General features: G+C 36.4%; 1 protein-coding gene across 2 annotated transcripts in view; it reads right to left on the reverse strand.

The window, feature by feature from the left end:
- Positions 1-472: 472 nt before the first annotated feature.
- LOC131432881 (homer protein homolog 2) overlaps positions 473-22,940 on the reverse strand; it is a 73,040-nt gene continuing 50,572 nt past the window's right edge. For both annotated transcript variants that reach the window (XM_058599441.1, XM_058599440.1), the window contains exons 5-8: positions 22,749-22,933; positions 22,605-22,683; positions 1,937-2,224; positions 473-1,878 (exon numbers count right to left, since the gene is read on the reverse strand). In XM_058599441.1, the coding sequence (XP_058455424.1) occupies positions 1,768-1,878; positions 1,937-2,224; positions 22,605-22,683; positions 22,749-22,933 (663 nt within the window). In that variant the 3' untranslated portion in view covers positions 473-1,767. The remainder of the gene's footprint in view (positions 1,879-1,936; positions 2,225-22,604; positions 22,684-22,748; positions 22,934-22,940) is intronic.

The raw sequence follows: 22,940 nt of genomic DNA on the forward strand, positions 1-22,940 counted from the left end.
TTACTAACAACAAAGTTATGACTCGGTAAAATTGAAGTTCTCAATATCCACTTCGCGATGCAGGTGCCGCATGAATGCAGATAGGGCATATTTTGAGCTTGAAATAAAACTTGGAACGATCATCAAAAATGATATATTTAAAATAATCTACAAACTTCACAAAATTCGAGGGTGTAAAATTCATCGAAATTGGTCAAGTAACTGAACTATGATAGCTCAAATTTACCGTTCCAACTTTTTTTCAGGCTTGGTGCTCCGCGTAACTTTTTTAGGCTTGGTATTAAGAGTGTTAAAGGAGCCCTATTAATAAAGAAACAAATACACCCACATTCGGAAACCCTCAAAGTTGGGACTTGAGCATACGGCAACTGGCTCACAATGCCTTGTACTCTGAATCGCAAGATCAGAACAGTTTACCTTTATTTGAAAATAATTACATTCTGAAATAAGAAAAATTGAATGCGATGCTGAATTTATTTTAACACAATAGTTTATTAGTCGTCTTCCGGTTAATATAAATATAAATACTTGATGAGTATGAGAAATGAAAGTTTTTATCTCACAGATGAAAACTTTTTAAATACATGCTTCAAATGTGTCTAAACGCTTTAATAATCGTTACCGTTTGCTTTTTATTCGATGAAGTGTAAGTTTCGTAAAAAAATCATTTAAAATAATACAGATTCTAGTGCTTTGCGCAAGTTTTGTGTGCTGTTACGAATCTAGGATGAAATAAAACCTTTTTTCAGAATTATTATTTGCAACGAACTGTAAGATTACACAGGTGGCTCATGACACATCATGTTATTGCAATATATCCGATATACTACTAGTATTTGAGTCATTACAGTTTATCATTTGAAAAAATAAAATCTTACAACAAATCTTTGGTAAAATATACTTCCTAATTATCCTTATAATAAAAAATGAAACTTTTATAATTGTTTCGTTTTTATGGAAAATGTCAAATATAATTGTCTTATTCAAATGGTTTCAACTTTATCTAAATATATTCCTCCTTACAACTTTTAAACTCTATTAAAACGTTCCGCCTCTACTATGCTTTGTTATACACCATTTTCATAAGTGATAATAAATGCTATCCAATACTATATGAGATTTTAATATATTACATCCTACAAAAGAGAAATCAAGTATAAAAAACTGAGTTTGAATATACATACATAGCTAAAATTTTATATGGTACTACTTGGACTTTTTCAGCAACAGCGGTAGTCCAGTTTTTGTTTTTGTTTTTGAAACCAAAATGGTCGCTGTTTTCGACTGCTGTTGTTGCTCACCCAATCCAATACCAGCTTTTTTTTGTGATAAAAAAGGATCTTCTTTTGCTTTATGAGCGGTATTGAATATTTCAAGATTGGTTTTACTCAAAGTATTGCTAATACTGCTATTATTGTAATGAATAAGTTTACTTTCATCAGACTGATTCAACTTGGTGGTAATAAGAACTATACCAGAGTTAGTTCTATTAGGAATCATACTTTTCGGTGCATTGGAAAGCGTCCGTTTTTTTGTATCCTTTGTAGGACTGGTCGCAACTATTTGATTATATGTGTTACTGTGACTGCCGGATGTATTAGTAAGTGTATGAAGTTTGTAATCCAATTTAGTGCCAATCTCATCGTTGTTGTTAGAGTTATAATTACTATTACATAAGATTTGGCTATTACCATCCACAAGATATCTGGTTTTGTAAACGTTTTTCTCAGATGTGTTTTCAGATATATTATTCTTTACGTATAAATCTCAAGTGGTCTTATGATGGGTCTGAATAACCTTTTCCATTTCTTTTTGAAGCCCACTTAGATCGCTTATATTCACTCCAAACTGATTGCATAATGATGTAAGTTGTTTGATCTGGAAATGGAAAATAATAAGAACTCGAGAATTTTTATGTAATTTATTAAATACATACCATTGAATCATTTTGTCTTTCCTTCAAGCATTTATTCGCTGCCTTCAGTTCAACTTCTTGATTCATTAATTCCTTTTCTAAATCCTCGATTCTATTCTTTAGTAATGAAATTTCATGCCTAAGATCATCAGTAATTTCTGTACCTTCTACATTAGGCCCACAATTGTTGCTGCCAACAGTACCGCTTTTCGAGGCCTCCAATTCCTGATAACGAGCTTTCATACGTTGACTTTCCTCCTTGTATGAATGTAACTGACGCTTCCATTCGTCCACGTTAGCCGTCGATTCCTTTTGAAGAAACGATAAGATAAATTTGGTTATTTTCTCAAATCTTAAATTGCCCGAGTTGACGGTTCAATGCATACGGCGCTGGTCTTACAAGCCAGTTGTCGTATGTTCGAGCGCCGACCTGGAAGGATTCATAATGTCAGTAGGATCGATTTTCTCTAATCAACGAATATTTGATACCAATAGTTCCAATTCAAATATCAGTGTTATTCCGTATAAGCTTCCTTATAGTTTTCTAATATCATTTCATTTTGATGAGGAAAGGGTTCCAATCAACTTTACAACCCTGTCCAAAATGTATTGCCCTCGCCGTCAATTTGTATCAGGCCGAATTAGCGCATGCGCGCCATATAAACACCTCTTTCAATATGAGGAAATTATTACCCAACAGTTTCTATTATTTATTCATGTTGGTTTTATTACCTTTCGTCATAGTTTATATTCTGTTTTACCTTAATTCCTATTCAGCTGTGATTCGTAAGTGTCTTTTGTTGTCATTTTTCCACCCCGTACTTTTGCTGGCATGTTATGTTGTTTCCTTGAATGTAAAAGTTAGTTGTATGCAGTGGTGTTTATGTTCCTACCAATATTCCTTTCTAATTCTTTCAGCTTTTTCGTATTTCATGTTCCTGTTGTTTTTAGTTTGTTAGTTCGTGAATTTCTTGTTCCGCATCTAGTCATCCGTTTCCAACAAAAAAGGATTAGTGTTTCATAGTTTGACGGATAAGAACTGAGGGCCTGAGGACATGCGTTTTTATTTAAATGATATTAACACTATGGTTTTATTAGTATTGCTACAGCATGTTCACATTTCGTTATCTTCGGTAGATCCTTGACAGTATTACCATCCGCTCAGGCACTTTTGAACATCTGGTGTACACTGACTCACAATCGAAATGTATCACGAACAATTTGATACAACGCACCCGAGGGAACGGTATAATGTATATTGTACACACAAAAACACATGCATACACACAGGCACACACGCATACACACATGCATACATCACAACATTGAGTTACTATTTCTATTCTAATAGATTCTAACTAGAATTAGTGTGCCAATAGTCATCTCATTAGTAGAATCACCATGTTATTTTACCGATTACTCGACTTTCAATAAATGAAGCGGTAGCATCGAATACAAAATCTTTGCCTCGTCTCTAAGAAGCAATAGCGCATAAAAGTAGGTCGGAAATGGTTCAATACATGGTTACAATGGTTTTAGATACGCAAAATGCATCAAATTTTCTTGTTACTCTTGAAGTTAATCTATCATACAGAGATAACAGATCTCACTCTAACTAATGGTTTTCGTACATGAAATGACCAATGGATTTGAGATGAATGGGGGTACCGTTACCCTATTTCTATCCCTTCTATTGGTCGATCGTTAGTCCTGAGCTGAAACGGTGGCCATTATTACCGTTCTTGCATGCACTTACTCTTACATTTCATTCACACATCATCTCACCCATAAGGTCCCAAACGACACATCCTCTCAACTGGATAAACATCGTTTGACAGCTATCAGTGGTTTGCTCATTGGTTCGGTCATTACTATTGTATTCTATTCTACAATATTCTATTTCATTCCACAATAGTCAATGGTACACAAACCACCAATAAACGTCAAAGACTGACTCGATTTACCGTTCATTTATTGTCATCGTGTGAAACCCAGTTGGGATACGTTCACTCCACTTAATTTCCACTTCACACTAGTAATAAGGGCCGGTAGTATGAAAATAAAACATAAAAAAGAGTTCAGTTAAGCCTTACCGGCCTCTCCTATTCCGGATGTTGAAGCGTAATGCAATCAATATCTTATTCAAGTCGTTCCATATCTTATTCATTTAATTCAATTATGAAGCTTAAAGCTGTAACGCATATCTTTATCAAATTGTAACGCTAATTGGTTGTATGTGATGATGTTTGCAATACCGTCAAACCCACCAACCAATGGGAGGGATTTTTTGACGTGAATACTTCTTACTTTTTTATGAAGCGCCTATTGAAAATTTGTCCTATTGAAGAATGGGTTGAACTTAATCGTGAATATCTCGACTTATAATATTTTTTCCATAAATTTGTTTATTTCATAAGCAATATACAGGCAATTTTCATCGCCGTGGCATTCACAATACATAATACTTTAAACCTAATACATTTCGAACATCATATTAGTATGTTGGTATTCATAAGTTAATCTAAACACAGTTTTTATCAAGCGAGTTGCTATTATAAATTACATTAAATAAAATACATTTATTTTGTACATGATCTTATAACTATTTCAGGTTTGTTTGTATCAGTTCATCACTTTTATTCAATATCATATAGTTGGCTATTGGTTGAACTCATGGAAGAGAAAGGGGTCTAACATAATATAAAATTTAAATTGGAACTCCAATGGACTATATGAAATAATAAGAAAAGTTTTATGTCACGACAAGCAAGAATGTCGCGAACGGGGACATTGGATAGTGTACCTAGGGTACGCAAGGAATTTATTAGTTGAGATCTGACATCACGATACTCCACGCATGTCCAAACGACATGATCAATATCGCGATAACCTTCGCTACAAGCACAATGATTAGTCTCGGGAAGTCCAATTCGAAGGAGATGTGCATCTAACGTGTAGTTATTGGACATGAGTCTGGATATCACACGAATGAAGTCCCTACTCACATCCAGTCCCCTGAACCATTCCTTTGTCGATATTTTAGGAATAATTGAGTGCATCCACCGACCCAGATCATCTATATCCCAAGAAGCTTGCCAGCTGGCAAGTGTTCTTTGGCGGGACGCGCTATAGAATTCGTTGAAAGCAATCGGTCTCTCATAAATTTCACCCTCAATAGCACCACGATTACACTCAAACTATAATGACCTGCTGCTAACTCTGCTATATAAACAGATGCAGGTTCTCGAAGCCTAAATGAAACCGAAACATTATTAATGAATATACCAACATAGCCTCTTCAATATGCCTGAACTTACTTCTAAATATTTTTGGGATTGCCGTCGAGCGTAGGTGTTCCGGAATTCCACGCACTTCGCGCTGCATGGATGTGTCGAAAAATAAAGTTGAGTCAGGGACATTTAGGAGGCTATCACGGATAGGAATATATCTTGAAGGATCGATTTCCTGTGATATATGGTTAAAATATATTGTCATGAATCTTGTTTGAGATTGAAGCTCAACTAGTACAGTACTAGTTCGGTACCTCACATCTTATTAGCAGTCGCGATGAAAGCCCCCAAAAACAATCTTTCAATGGAACAACTCTCGCCAGACCTTCAAGCCTCATTGTATGTGTCGAATGCATGCAGCCTAAAGCAATTCGCAAACAACGATACTGAATTCGCTCAAGTTTGATAATATGAGAGTTTACAGCGGATCGAAAGCAAACGCATTTATATTCCATCACTGAAAGTATCGTTGTCTGATACAGTTTTTTTTTTAAATAACTATTTATTGGAATATGAGTTAAAATTAAATTATTAAGATTTAAATTGGGTGTTCAGCCACAAGTGGTGACTTTTCAGCCCTGTTATATATATATATATATATATGATTTGGTTATTACCATAAAGACATCATTTGCTTCCGCAATTCTGAGATTTTTGTGTAGGGAAAATTCTAAACCTACTTGTATTGTGTAATGGGGAAAAGGAACTTATATACTAACTTACTAACTAATACAGAGAGCGAATCGATTCAATTGAAGATTGCATCGATTTTTGTCGGAATTTGCTTATAATATTATGTGACATTACATCTAATGGTTCTATATTTGTGAGTCTGTGTAACTCATTTGTACTAAACCAGGGAGGACGCTTCAAAATCATTTTCAGAATTTTATTCTGAATCCTTTGAAGCGTTTTCTTCCTGGTGGAACAACAGCTTGACCAAATTGGTACCGCATAAAGCATGGCTGGTCTGAAAATTTGTTTATAAATTAACAATTTGTTTTTTAGACAGAGCTTAGAATTTCTGTTTATAAGAGGATATAAACATTTAATATATTTATTACACTTTGCCTGGATTCCTTCAATGTGATCCTTGAAAGTGAGTTTTTTGTCATATGTTAAACCTAAGTATTTAGCTTGATCAGACCATGTCAATTCCAAGCCATTCAATTTGAGAATGTGATTATTGTTTGGTTTAAGAAAAGAAGCTCTTGGCTTGTGAGGAAAGATAATTAATTGCGTTTTTGCTGCATTTGGTTTAATTTTCCATTTTGACAGATAATCACTGAAAATATTTAAACTTCTTTGTAGGCGACTGCAGATCACTCTTAGATTTCTACCTGTGGCTAACAGACTTGTGTCGTCACAGAATAGCGATTTCTGACAACCAACGGGTAGATTTGGAAGATCAGAAGTGAAAATATTATACAAGATTGGAGCTACACTCGAACCCTGCGGAACACCGGCTCGTACGGGTAGCAATTCAGATTTACAATTCTGATAGCTAACCTGAAGAGTACGATCAGTTAAATAATTTTGAATCATTTTGATCAAACAAATAGGAAACTGGAAATCAGACATTTTTGCTATTAAACCTTTGTGCCAAACACTGTCGAATGCTTTTTCTATGTCTAGAAGAGCAACTCCAGTGGATAACCCAGAAGATTTATTTGATTTTATCATGTTCGTTACTCTGACAAGTTGATGAGTAGTTGAATGTTCATGACGAAATCCAAACTGCTCTGGTAAAAAAATTGAATTCTCATTTATATGAGTCATCATTCTTAACAAGATAATTTTTTCAAAAAGTTTACTGATAGAAGAAAGTAAGCTAATTGGGCGATAACTTGATGTTTCTGCTGGGTTTTTATCAGGTTTTAGGATAGGAATTACTTTAGCGTTTTTCCATCTTTTTGGGAAGTAAGCTAATGAAAAACACTTGTTGAAAATTTTAACCAGGAGTCTCAAGGCAACATCGGGAAGATTTTTAATAAGAATATTAAAAATTCCATCATTACCAGGAGCCTTCATGTTTTTGAGTTTCCTAATAATTGATTTAATTTCATCAAAATTCGTCTCAATAATGTCATCGTGTGATAACACTTGGGTTGAAATATGATCATACTTCAGTGAGACTTCATTTTCAATAGGACTCACAACGTTTAAATTAAAATTGTGGACACTCTCGAACTGCTGAGCTAGCTTTTGAGCTTTTTCACCATTTGTAAGAAGTATTTGATTTCCTTCCTTGAGAGCAGGAATTGGTTTCTGAGGTTTCTTAAGAACCTTAGAAAGTTTCCAGAAAGGTTTAGAATATGGTTTAATTTGTTCAACTTCTTTAGCGAAATTTTCATTTCGCAAAAGAGTAAATCTATGTTTAATTTCTTTTTGTAAATCCTTAACTATGTTTTTCATAGCAGGATCACGAGAACGTTGATATTGTCGTCGACGAACATTCTTCAACCGAATGAGCAGTTGAAGATTGTCATCGATGATAGGAGAATTTAATTTAGTTTGAGCTTTGGGAACTGAAAGATTTCTAGCTTCGATAATATAATGATTCAAATTATCAATTGCTGTGTCGATGTCCGCAGAATTTTCTGAAATAGTTTCATGATCCACATGATTTTCAATGTGAGATCTGTAATCCAACCAATTAGCTCTATGATAGTTGAATATAGAACTAATTGGATTAATTATAGCTTCGTTGGAAAGTCTGAATGTTACAGGAAGATGATCTGAGTCAAAGTCAGCATGTGTAATCGGTTCACTACAAATGTGACTTTGATCCGTTAGAACCAGATCAATTGTAGACGGGTTTTTCACGGAAGAGAAACAAGTAGGATTACTGGGATGAAGAACTGTGAAGTAACCAGCTGAGAGTTGATTATGAAGTATTTTACCATAACTGTTATTTTGCCTACAATTCCACTGGACATGCTTAGCATTTAAGTCCCCTATTACGAAAAATTTCGGTCGATATCTTGTGAGTTTTTGCAAATCGCCTTTAAAGAAATTTAATTATTCGCCGGTGCATTGGAATGGCAAATATGCTCCAGCGATGAAATAAATTCCATGAATGGTTTCATCTTCGATTCCCAAGCTTTCAATAACTTTAGTATTGAAAGAAGGTAAAATTCGATGTTTAATTTGCCGTTGGACAAAAATGGCAACTCCACCACCCATTCCAGTAAACCTGTCAAATCGATGAACCACATAATGTGGATTGCTTTTCAATTTGACATTTGATTTAAGAAATGTTTCTGTCACAATGGCAATTTGAATTTTGTGAACTTTGAGAAAATTATAAAATTCATCTTCACTCGATTTCAAAGATCGAGCATTCCAATTTAAAATATTCAAATAATTATTTAACATCACTGTTAAATTTTAAATTCATTATAATATTATTTGCAAATTTCCATCCGATTTGAAATGCTTCAAAAAGTGATGAAGTCGAATTCATTTGGATGATCATTTGAAAAAGTTGATCTTGTAGGTAGATCATTTTATTTTCAGTTATATCGCCTAAATCGACTTCATTTAAAGAAGCGAATGGCATTGAAGGAATATTTGTAGGTAGACTGCCATTAGAAGAAGATGATTTGGCCGGTCTACCTATTAATAAATTGTTTTCGTTAGAAGAAGAACTGCAAGGCGGTCCTGTGTTTTGATTATTTACATTAGAAGAAATAGGAGATAGATTTCTACCTAATATACCAGCATAACTGACATTAGAAGAAGATGATGACGAGGTCGATCTACCTGTCAATAAATTGTTTTCGTTAGAAGACGAATTGGCAGGTGCCTTAGAAGAATTTTCAGGTATGTTCTGTAAATTTAAGGTCGTTGATTTGACTTGTTGTCTAAGCGAACGAGCGTTTAAACTTTTTTCCCTGACAGGACATTTCAAATAATTGGATTTATGATTTCCATTGCAATTTGAACATGAAAATTTATCAGTGGTTTCATTCATTGGACAAACGTCTTTCGAATGCGATTTACCACAATTCAAACACCGTATATCCATATGACAATTTTTGGTTCCATGACCGAAGCCTTGGCAACGACGACATTGCGTTAAGTTTGCAATACGATTATGCCGTTTATAATGTTCCCAATGAATTTTAATGTGGGAAATGAAACGTACTTTTTCTAAAGTTTTCAAATTGTTTACATCACTTCGATTGAAGTGTATTAGGTAAAGTTCATGGGAAATTCCAGAGCGTGGTTTAGAAGTACCATTCGCTCTTTTTTTCATAGGTATTACTTGGGAAGGGGCAAAACCAAGCAATTCTTTTAGTTCATTTTTAATTTCATTAATACTTTGATCATTTGATAATCCTTTCAAGACAGCCTTGAAGGGTCTGTCTGATTTTATATCATATGAATAAAATTTATGAAGTTTTTCGGACAAATATCGAATAAGACGTTCGTAATCTTCCAATCCATCCACCAAGACTCGACATTCTCCTCTTCGTCCGATTTGAAATGAGACTTTTACTTCCGGGAGAATAGTAGAAAGCTCAGTACGGAATGCTTTGAAGTCGGAAATCATCACCGTCACTGGTGGCATAGATTGATGTTTCTTCCCAGAACGACAAGCGTCCATTTTGGGAATTTTTGAAGAATTTTCTTCTATGTCGCTACAATCGGATTCAGGAAGAATCTCGTAAATATTGTTAGACGGCATAGGATCAACGGAAGGGAAATCCGTCCGTTGTCTTTTATTTTTACATTCAGATTCTATAAGATCGTGAATGTTATTAGAAAAATGTTGAATAACGGATTGTGATTAATTCCGTATTGAATTATTTTTAGCCTTAGGCTTGTTGCCTTTCCGGTTGGACGCAGGCATTTTTGAAATTAATGAAATTTTAAATTAAATTAACTAGGCTAAATTAGTCTTCGATTAGACTCCTAGCTAGCCTTAAAAAAGGCTGATTAATTTCTTAGTCACTCTAATATCACTCTTTGTATCACTTAGTCACTCTAATATCACTCTTTGTATCACTTAGTCACTTAGTTAGTGATTCAGGTAGCCTTGAAAAAGACTGAAGCCTTGAATCAATGAAACTCTAGGTAGCCAGAAAAAAATTCCAGGAGCCAAGAGCTATACGCGTGCGGTGCGAACGACTGTTCAACACCGACGTGTCTGATACAATTTTATTAGATCTTCCGGATGAGCACATCACCAAGATCCTGTTATTGCTCGAAGAAAATTTACTCTTTGTTGGCATTTTGTTATCAGATACCTAATGCGTCCTCCCTACGTGCATTTGGAATCAAACCACACCCCGAGGTATTTGAAAATCAAAACCTGTTGGATCATTCTTCCCATCATATGAAGCTGAAGCTACGCGGGATCATGCTTTCTTGAACAGACGACCAGCTCTGTTTTCTCCGCAGAGAATTCGATACCCAGATGAACAGCCCAAACGGAACTTAACCCAAGTTAACTAAAATATCTTGTAATGGTTTTTGCAGCTTTGGGTCCAGTAACTGAAACCACACCATCATCTGTCAATTGTCTAAGTGTACATGGGGTTACTAGACAGCTGTCAATGTCAGCGGAGCGAACTGAGGCATGAGCCTTGCGGGAGACCCATGTAGCTAATTCTGAATGTTGCCAAACTGCCATGTGAAAAATACTCTCTGACAAAAGGTTATGCAAATAATTATTTATAAATTATCTGAAAGAACATCAATGGATACTAAGTCAAATGCTTCTTTAATGTCTAAAAATACAGATGCCATTTGTTGTTTTTGAGCGAAGGCAATTTGAATGTCTGACGAAAGTAATGCAGGGCAATCATTCGTCCCTTTATTTCTACGGAAGCCAAACTGAGTATCTGACAACAAACCGTTCGTCTCGACCCAAGTGTCGAGACGTCGAAGAATAATTTTTTCGAACAATTTTCTGATGCAGGACAACATTGCAATGGGTCTATACGAGTTGTGATTGGAAGCTGGTTTCCCCGGCTTTTGAATGGCGATAACTTTCACTTGCCTCCTATCAGATGGGACAATATTTTGCTTAAGAAACTTGTTGAACAATTCCAACAAACGTTTTTTTGCAAGGTCGGGCAGTTTCTTCACCAATTTGAATTTAATTCTGTCCAACCCAGGAGCGTTATTGTTACAAGACGTGAGTGCTATGGAAAAATCCATCATTGAAAAGGGGCTATCAATGGAACCATTATTTGGAGAAGACTCTCTAATAATAGTATGCGTAGGAACAGAATCTGGACAAACTTTCCTCGCAAAGTCAAATATCCATCGGTTCGAGTATTCCTCACTCTCATTTCCTACGTTACGATTCCTAATTCATCTGGTCGTACTCCAAAGAGTGCTCATTGAGGTTTCTCTTGACAAACCTTCGACAAAATGTCTAGAATAGCTTGGCCAGAAGTATGCTCTTGTACTTGGTTTCTAAAATCAAGAATTTTTTAAAATTCTGAGGAGTAAATCATGGCTTCAGCCACAACACTGTCAATTTCCACCTCCTTCGATGGAATGTTAGCTTTATATTCAACAGCAAATAATTTACAGGTTACAATATTGTTTGCCTGTTTCAAGTCGTTAACAACAACTCGAATTTTATCTCTATTAACTTTAGAGATTTCTACAACTTTTCAAAAATGTGATGTCAATTCCTTTGTAATTTGCATCAAATTTAATACCTTTTCTTTTTTTAGAAAATAGACTATCCATGGCCCAGTGGTAACCTCTGGATAATGTTTAGCCTTTAGAGTATTTTAGATCTTACTAGTATCCGGAATCGGATGGTCTTCCATGAGATAATCCATTACATTAACTGTTTTTTTGTAAATGAATAATATCAAAATGAAAGCTTATGTATAGTACAATTTCAGCTATAAGAGCTATATAAAAATTAAATTATATTAAATCTACCTTGTTGCTGTTGTCTCTGTTCCTTTATCGTAAAGAACGACGTAAAGCTCATGAAACGATTTCCAATTGGCAGTCTTTTGGTATCGTCTTCTGCTATCTCAGTTGCTCTGCCGTCGTTGTGGTCACTACTGAACTTGGTGTGCTGCCTGTACCTGACCCCAGGTACAGTGCTATTGCTTTTGGTGGCGAACAAATGTGATGCTTGTAGTGTAGCACCTCGCGATATATGTCGTCTCTTTCGATCCTACGCAGCGTACAAATTTTGGATTGCTTTAGCATCTCTGTGCCTTTGCACACCTTCGTCTTCGGACCTTTATTCGATGGCACCTCTGTGACTCGTCACTTCTATGCGCTCGCACCTCTGTGTCTCTACACCTCTGTGCGTATGAACGGGATGGCCTTCGTTGCTAGCTTTACAGTCGCGAAACGCCCCGAATATTGCTTTGGCTATTAGCACCAGCAGTTTTAACTACCTACAGTCGTTAACTCACGAGCAGTATAATCGAAACAAAATTTCTTCACTTTATTGGTTTTTACTAAATGATTTTTTCGTAACTGTTGGCAACAATTGATATAACGCACGTTTTTGTGAAGAGTGTCTGGTTGTGTTATCTACTGTGGTACAGTACCTATTGATCGTCTTATCCATAGTTTGAATTTTGAACTGGCCGTTTGATGGTTAGTTTTAACTTTCTTTTTATAGCATTTACATACAGCTACTGAGTTCCACCAAGGATGGTTGGTTATAAAGATTTACAGCGCGATAAACATTAATGTTTTTTTCTGTACTGAAAGTAGTGGTAATTGATTCTTTCGCAATAAATTTGGCAATGTAACCGTTTGAATGGTTACAATTCTCCCGTTACTTGGGGGGAAAATAAAACCCCACCAAAATTCCGACGTGTAGCCTGCCCAAGTAAGTGTAGACATACACAACTGCGAAATTTCACTCGTGATTCATCAGATCACTTTACTTTTACATTACTACTTAGAAAGGTCAGAACTTATATGACGTTCCCTAACAAGGAACCCAAAACGATCAAAACTAGTTCCATTGCTATCCATTTCTCTCGTCGCCAGATTTTCTAGGACCATAATTATGAACAAATCAGAATTACTGCACGCATTCCTTCTTCCACTCATTTAACACACATGCAACACTCATTCTATCACTTATTCAAACTTTCACTTAAAAATTAAAATTAGGGTACTCTCTTGAAAATGAGCTTATCACTGAGTCACATTTTTGCTAGAAATGTGAAGTGATGGACACGTCACGAATAAGTTTTTCACTTGCGATATTAGGAGAAAAGAAACAAAATAAAAAAAAATGTCTGCTTTTATAAGTCTTTAAATGAATCGAAATTGCACAACAATTATGGGTCCTGCTTGAGTTGAAATAGAAGATGTAGTTAGTATTTTTTACAACCGATTTCCGCAGCCCAAATTACTCTTACCTCCCTAAATTCTAATCTAACGTGGCTGTGCGCAAATCCTAACCTGGTTTCAGATGAGTAGCTGGCCATATTCCAAGTTGTTTACCAGTTAAATCCTCCAATTGATAGGATAAAGTTCCGGTTTCGGCTCTAATCCTACTATTGACGCTCATTTTTAGCATTATAATTTTCAAAAGCATTCGAAAGTATCATATTTTTTCGATACATAAGTTATCCGGCTAAAAATGGTTTAGAAAATTTATGATGTCGAAGATTATTTTTTGAGCGAGATGATTCGTGTGCTTTTACGAGATTTCTGCAAACTAGATCATAGGTATTGGAAAATAATTGCTTACGTCTCTCTTCTAGTTCTTGATTTGTAACAGTTTCACCATAACGGAGTCGGCGATAATCGGTACCAGTCTCAGATAACTCGTGTCCGTGGGTTATAAAAAAAGGAGTAAAGCCGGTGGATGTATGAATTTTGTTATTTATCATCAGTTCAACCTCAGACAATTATGTGTCCCAGGTCTGTTGGTCTTCTTGGACATACGTTCGAATTGCTGTATTAATAGTACGATTCACTCTTTTAAGCGGATTGGCCTCGAGAGTAGTAGCACGAATTCAGCCAATGAGTTATACTAGGCCAAACGCATGTTTCCCATTTCGGGGCTAACTGGTGTTGACGCCGCTTTAACTTCTTTGCATTGTTGTATGTATCGACGGATCTCGGCAGCCATCTTGGGTCAATAATACCGACGACGTATTTTCTCCTAGGTTTTTGCATACCCCGTATGCATGACGTTGTCATGACCCTCTTGTAAAATGTTTGAGATACACTCACGTGATGGGACAAGCTTCCATTCAAACCTGGTGTCATGGAGCTCATCTTTTGTGGATATAAATTTGTAAAGATTACCATCTTGCACCCGAAAATCGGCAAACTCGTCAGGGTGCTCCATGACCTTGGCCTTCATGGACGTATACCAACGATCCATAGAAGAGGATGAAACTACCGATACGCTTCGCGATAGAGCATCCGGAACAACATAATCTTTACCTTTCCGGAGAACTATCGTCATATTAAATTGTTGAAAATCTAAACTCCATCTACTGCATCTCGAGCCTACCTTCCACTTAGAGTGAAGAATGTGGGTTAAGGCTGATGAATCCGTTATCAAAGTGAAATGATATCCTTCAACGTACCCTCGAAAAGCTTCGATGGACAGTAACGCTGCAAGGGCTTCTTTCTCAGCGGCATGATAATTGCATTGCGGAGACGTTAGTTTATGGAAAAAGTAACCGATAACTTTCTACCCGTCGTCATGTTGCTGAGTTAGAACACCCGCTACAGCAGTGTCGCTTGCATCTGTCTGGATAGTGCATTCTTTTGAAAAATCAGGACTGGCCAGTATGGGTGCGGTTATCAAGCATACCTTGATAGTACAGAACGATTGTTCCGCCACATTATTCCATTTAATTCATTTAGAGGATGAACGAAGGAGATCGGATAGTAAGGCTGTCACCTCACTAAAATTCGCTATAAAGCGCCGGTAATAGTTTGCCATCCCTAAAAATCGCCTAAGCTTTATGATCGTTGTCGGACGATCATATTCTTTGATGGGACGAATTTTATCAGGGTTCAATCTCAGACCATTAATGCTCAGAAGGAAACCAAGGAATGGGATTTCCGAAACACAAAACTTGGATTTCTCTATATTAATGCTGAGGTTACCTGTATGCAGAGATGGCATTTCACCAGAGTTATACACGCTAGAGTCAGATTTTTGCCACACCGAGGATGAAAAAAACGAAGCACCGCACAAAGAGGATAGCGCGCTTCTTCTCAGTGTCGAATAGACAGCATTTGAGTGTGTGCTTGTGGTTAAAGCAGCTGGCGCGAGTGAAACACATTCTCTTCGCATGAATCGCTCACACGCGCTCTCGTCTAAATATACCCAAGTGACCACAGGCGCGTGATAGGGAGCGAACACTTCTGTGAACTTCAATTAATAGAGAGTAGATCTGGCCTTGCTATGAAAAATTTGTAAGGAAAACCGAAAATTTTACGATAAATTGTTTTATTTTGCTGATTTTGCGTGTCCACGCTTCATCTACGAAAACCATACAGCAGAGTGCTCACCGGCGTGTACACCTCTGTGAAAATATCTGCATCCACCTCAGAGAATTTATTAGCTAATGCTCTAGCACTTTGGTGCGATTCAGTGGAAGAGGTAAAAGGAAATAAACAAACGCACTCATGATGCGTGCACACTTACACAACAGTGGTGTATAAATGTGAAAGAGAAGAGCTCTCGTTGAAGTTGTCAGTGCGAGGGGAGAAATTTTGCTTGCTCTTCGTCACACAGAGGAGATAGACATCTCTGCCTGTATGTGATGATCAAATATCTCCGTCGATACAACGATATCGTCAAGGTAGACGAAGACATTTGGTTCCAGTACCCCATAGCCTAATACCTTATCCATCAGTCTAGCTAGAGTTGCCGGGCTGTTGATTAGACCTTTTCCTTGTACACTGAAGGCAGTATTTTTCTAGAGGACACATCTAAGCTGCCCCAGTATCCTTCCAGGATGCGGAAGAGGATACGCATCTCTTTTTCCCGGTTTTCCCGATTTTCCTGTTCACTTGCCACCCTGGTTTTGGGAAGACTGTCTGATTGTGTTATCTACTGTGGTACAGTATCTATTGATAGTCTGATCCATAGTTTGAATTTTGAACTGGCCGTTAGTTTTAACTTTCTTTTTATAGCATTTACGTACAGCTACTGAGTTCCACCTAGGATGGTTGGTTATAAAGATTTACAGCGCGATAACCATTAATGTTATTTTTTGTACTGAAAGTAGTGGTAATCGATGGCAATGTAACCGTTTGAATGGTTACAAATGGTATAAGTGACGTAACCGACAAAACGCGTTGTTTTTTTTACCGCGCAAGTTTCTCGGACATGGCCAAACAGATTTTAACAAGCTTAGGCCCGTTTGAAAGCTATTGTTAGGCCATTGATCAAGTTCGAAGATCAAATGGATGTTGACTTTTGGTTCGGGAGATATGATGGTATAAGTGACGTAACCGACAAAACACTTTGTTTTTACCGCTCTAATGTATATAAGGGTGTCAATATTTTGAGATCACCTTTAATTTCGCAAAGCGCTATTGTTCAAAGGTTTAAGCACCTCGAAAAAAGTCCCCATGCAAAATTTGAGCTAAATCGGATATGGGTAAGGGATGCTAGCCGGCGGTTTAGGTTTGAAAATTTTCGATCTTGAAAAATCACCATAGGGGGGAGTACATGAGTTTTCCTAAATTGAAAAAATTGTTTTGATGTCAAACGTCTTAGAATTGCATGAAACGTCAAGATTTAGTGTCATCTCAAAAAAAATTTTTTGATCTTCAAAAATCCCAGAAAGTCGATTTTTCGAAATTTTTTTTTCAAGATGACACTACATCTTGACGTTTCATGCAGTTCTAAGATTTTTGGCATCAGAAAAAATTTTTCAATTTCGGCTCCCCTCTATAGTGATTTTTCAAGATCTATGAAAATTCCACTAAGACTAAGAAGAGTTTTTTAGATTAGCATCTCATATAAATAGGCAACGCAAATGCCAAGCGCTGGATTGGAAAAACGATGCCGATTATGTGACAAGAAACACTGAAGCATACTTCTGTGAACTACTCGAATCAATCTGAATTAATTGGTGTCAAAAATGAGCCAAAATTGATGACCGAAATTATTTTATAAATTGATAAAAAAGTCATGAGACTGTTTTGAAAAAAGAGAAAGGCATTATCACACCACTAGGTGGATTAAGAAGGGTTTTTACTGGATCTTGCTGTAGCACGCTTCCTTGGAGGAGAGGAATCTCATTGCTACCCAGCAAAGGTTGAAGGTCAAAGGAGTTGTTTCCAAATGAGCAAGCTCTAAGGAAACAATGTGCGTCGTAAAATAACAGATAGTATGATTGAACACTGTAGCTCCTATAGAAGTTAGAAGTTAGACCTCAGATCTACTATCGTCAAGAAAAGTATTCCAAAATTGTTGAAGGCGTCAGGAAACAACTATTCGACCATCCACCACAAAATAAATCTGAAGAATTTCAGATAGTGAAAGCTAAGGCTGCAGCATTCGACGAAATCATTGATAAATTGAAGCCGATCCAGATTGCTCTTTACCGAACCAGATTGCTCAAGAGATGAAAAAATACGGATACTCTTAATTTGGCCCAACTCGTGGTCTGTTGCAGATACACGATCTCACTGGTAAAAGAATTGGTTAATGAGCAAGGATTATTTCTGTTCCTAATAAAAAATGTCGCCGTCCATTGGATCCCGAAATAAAACGTGAAGTGGTGCAGTTCTTCAACGACAATGATATAAGTAGAACTATGCGGCGTTATGACATATGCATATTTTTTCAAATAAGTTTCAATTCATTGACATTCTTTTATTCTTTCGGTCGCACTTATAAAAATAGCTAAAATTTGTATCAACCGCAACACAGTCTTTTACCAATATCACACACTAGAAGCAGACATCCGTAACAATTTCGTTTTCTTTATAGCGTGTATGAAATACACGTTTGTTTCGTGTTTTCTTCTTCCATATTGCACGTACCGGTGTTGGATATACTCGGATCCGGCTGAAATTTCACAGTAGCTTCAAAGATAATGAGTTCTAATTCAAATCAAGATTTGTGAGAATCGGTTCAAGCATCGCTGAGAAATCGAAGTGAATCCTATTTTTGTAGTTTTTCTTCACTACTTTCGGAGCTTCCAAAACAGGAAAAGGGGGGATCAGTAGTGCCGAATTAAGTTTATATGCCCACAAACTAACAATCTCTGCAAACTAGAATTATTTATCAAACAGTTTTACGGGATTTGTACCTGATTTGACCATCGTTCGGCAAACAATACTCATAAAATTGGTAGTTTTCTACTCGCTTTAGTTCCGGAACCGGAAGTCGGATCCGCATAAAATGATCCAGGAATTATTAGGAAACTATAAGCCCTTCATTTGAATCTTAGTTTGTAAAAATCGGTTAAATCGTTTCAGAGGAAATTGAGTGCACATATTTTCTCCAATTTTCACATATTACCTTGTACCTCCAGAACCGGAAGTTGAATCCAAATCAAATTCAATAGCAGGCAATGAAAACATAAGACCTTTTATTTCAATCTAAGTTTGTGAAAATCGGTTCAGCCATCTCTGAAAAAAGTGAGCACATTTTTTATCCATGTTTTTGGTGCATATCATCCTATATCTCCGCAACCGGAAATCAAATCGGGATTAAATTCAATAGCAGGATATGGGACCATGAGACCTTCCATTTGAATCTTAGTTTGTGAAAATCGGTTCAGCGATCACCGAGAAAAGTGAGTGCATATTTTTGTTACATACAAACACACATACACACGCGGACATATACACATACAGACATTTGCTTAGTTTGTCAAGCTGAATTGAATGGTATATGACATTCGTCCCTCCGGGTCTCGGTTGAAAAGCCGGTTTGTATAGTGATTGCATAGCCTTTCTATATGAGAATGTTAATGTTATTTCACCTAATATCGAAATGTTTGGACCAAATATAAAATTTACATATTTCGTTCGAGTTTTCCTTGCACAACATCACTCGATCGAAACACAAACGAAAATTTACATTAGATTAAAATATTGCAAATCCAATTATTATCATGACAAATGGCATTATGCCAAATGATCATTATGCTAAAAGACCATAATACCAAATAACCATAATGCCAAACAGCATTATGCCAAACGGGTCGCCCTCATTCTGTTCCATTGGTTTTCGGAATTTGACCAATTTGATCCTTGTTGGGTTTCGATATTAATTGCTTGGTCTTTGGAAAAAATCAATAACACTAATACGTGATCCATAATGACATGTCTCTATTTGCCATTTGCATTACTTAAAAAATAATGCAAAATTATCTAACGGTTCATTTCATTTATTCATTTAAAAAAATGGTAAAATTTGAAATTATTTGCTTTATTAGTGCCCCCCTTGCCGACGGATCTGATACGACGCTTAGACGAACAATAGCTATAGACTTCTACTTACAATTGCTTGAAAAAAATGTGGCTTAAAACATATACGCCCTTTACAAAAATTAGTCTTCTGTGAAAAAAATCTCTAGACCAGTGAAAAATACTTCATTTCATATAACGAACACACATGCAAAGCTTCATTCAAATCGAAGGGAATCGTGCCAACAGTCGGCCGATTCCGCATGGAATTGCTTACTTACATCACAATGAATAGAAGTAATAGCGCAGGAGATCGATCAGACCAGGGAATAGAAAAAACGCAATCTAAAAATGCTGAGGTATGTATGTGTCCGTGACCAGGGAGCTCCAATTGTGAGCTTTTTGGTGCGGGGGAGTGCGGAGGGCTATTAAAAAAAAAGAAGACGCCAGCAACTTATTAACACTAATCATACCAACACTCAATATATATCTATTTGTACCTGCCCGGTCAAATGACCGGACTTCGTGTTCCTTTATTAAATGTATGTTAGTAGCGAAATAATAATAAAAATTAGTTGTTATTGAAAAAAAAACAGTATATAGACTGTTTCAAGTTGGAATCCACCTAGTAGTGTGATAATACCTTTGTCATGTCATTCAAATAATCTCATAATACAATATATTTTTTTTATCGAGCTAATATTCAACACAAATTTGAATAATTTCTATGTTGGTTTTGGTAATCCACAAAATTGTGCTTAAACACTAAATATACAAACACTTAAGGGAGTACCCTAGTGTGACGGCCGTTTTCAAATGCTTTTGAGGATTGTTTTTGTTGAAAAAAAAGGTGTGAACAAAAACAATTATGTGTTATTTGGTTTTAATTGCCGCATAATGTCTACTATATCGATTTTAATTGGTTCTTTTCGGCAAGCATTAACTGAGAGAGACGAAAGATATAAAATGAAAAGACGGATAGGTATTCTAGATTGAATCAGTTATAAATTTAGAACGGAAAAGCTAGATTAGGCAGGCTCATATAGGCATGATCAGAAGAAAGAAATGAATTCTATTTTACCTTCTACTTGAGGGGGTCGAACACTAAATTCGAGTCCTCAAGTATGGTCGTGTAACAAGTGTAGTTCTTCACCACACTATGCTACTGACACCGGCAAAATAGAATTCAAATCTTCCCGCCTAGATCCGATCACGCGATTATTATTAGGCACTAAGTTAGAAGTGCCAACCCCATACCTATTGTGTTTGAACTACTCGTAGCCTTTCATTCCGCACACAACGGAGGGTATATCGCATCAAACGACACAGCCAGACACTCAGTAGAGATCGATTTTTTTTCCGTTACATTTTTAACCAACTCATGTATATGTTATTTGGTTTTAATTGCCGCATAATGTCTACTATATCGATTTTAATTGGTTCTTTTCGGCAAGCATTAACTGAAAGAGACGAAAGATATGAAATGAAAAGACGGATAGGTATTCTAGATTGAATCAGTTATAAATTTAAAACGGAAAAGCTAGACTAGGCAGGCTCATATAGGCATGATCAGAAGAAAGAAATGAATTCTATTTTACCTTCTACTTGAGGGGGTCGAACACTAAATTCGAGTCCCCAAGTATGGTCGTGTAACAAGTGTAGTTCTTCACCACACTATGCTACTATGTCAGTAGCATAGTGTGGTGAAGAACTACACTTGTTACACGACCATACTTGGGGACTATCTAGAATACCTATCCGTCTTTTCATTTCATATCTTTCGTCTCTCTCAGTTAATGCTTGCCGAAAAGAACCAATTAAAATCGATATAGTAGACATTATGCGGCAATTAAAACCAAATAACATATACATGAGTTGGTTAAAAATGTAACGGAAAAAAAATTCGATCTCTACTGAGTGTCTGGCTGTGTCGTTTGATGCGATATACCCTCCGTTGTGTGCGGAACGAAAGGCTACGAGTAGTTCAAACACAATAGGTATGGGGTTGGCACTTCTAACTTAGTGCCTAAAAAGCATTGGACACAGCTGCGGTGTCAGTAGTAAAAGAATAATAATCGCGTGATCGGATCTAGGATGGGAAGATTTGAATTCTATTTTGCCGGTGTCAGTAGCATAGTGTGGTGAAGAACTACACTTGTTACACGACCATACTTGGGGACTCGAATTTAGTGTTCGACCCCCTCAAGTAGAAGGTAAAATAGAATTCATTTCTTTCTTTTGATCATGCCTATATGAGCCTGCCTAGTCTAGCATTTCCGTTCTAAATTTATAACTGATTCAATCTAGAATACCTATCCGTCTTTTCATTTCATATCTTTCGTCTCTCTCAGTTGATGCTTGCCGAAAAGAACCAATTAAAATCGATATAGTAAAAACAATTATGTTTCATATCTGTTTGGAATACATTTAAACAATCTTTGGAAAATTTTTAAAGCCATCACAAGGAATATTTTCGGAGATACACCAATCAACAGGAACAAATTTGAAAGTAGAGGTGCTTCATTGTTGTCAGAAACTAAAGATGCTGTGCTTGACCTGATAATGCTTTTATGCATGAATGCACCCGGTGCGTCTTTTTCCATCGCTTGATGAAAATTGGAACTCGCCTGACATCGATCAGCTGTTATTCGAACACTAGTGGGTAGATTATCATGAAATTTGGTATTAAACCTTCTAGAGGCTTGTTCTCAACAAAAAATATACTCGGTTCGAAACTATTCACGTATTTTCTGTGAGAGGCCCGGGACTTTCCATTCCATGTAGTACTTCAGTACACCCAAACCTCCATTTACGAACCTTATAAATGTATGTATGCTTACACACTCACCCGTCTGCATATATGTGTATATATTTTTACATATAAATGATCGCTTTTATTTCACCAATATTTATATGTATTAGAAATACAAAAATTTATACAGTAATTTTGCTAAAGATTTCATGTGTAGTAATTTCTTAATTTTGTATTTAGTGAATGCAATTGATATTAAACATATAAGCACGACATATCAGATACATACCTGAAGAGCACTCGTTAAACGAATATTGTTACTTTTCAAGGTAGCTAACTCTACTTCCCATTTTTTTGCATTAGCAGAACTATTTTAAATGTAAAAAGATGAACTTTAATTGAAAATCGCAGAAATTTGTAAATTTGAAATTACCTTTGAGCTAAGGCTAGTTTTAACCGTTCATTTTCATATTTCAGTTGCTGTTCAGTAGTTGTGGTTGTCATGACATCGCCGGATGAAGAATTAATAGATATTTGTTTCATATCACTACTAAGTGGATTGACATTGTTGAGAGCATCGTTGGTCGTTGGGTGTGAGGGACTGTCTGTTTTTATAGGCTGAAAA

Source organism: Malaya genurostris, chromosome 2 (genome assembly GCF_030247185.1).
Source record: "Malaya genurostris strain Urasoe2022 chromosome 2, Malgen_1.1, whole genome shotgun sequence".
NCBI lineage: Eukaryota > Metazoa > Arthropoda > Insecta > Diptera > Culicidae > Malaya > Malaya genurostris.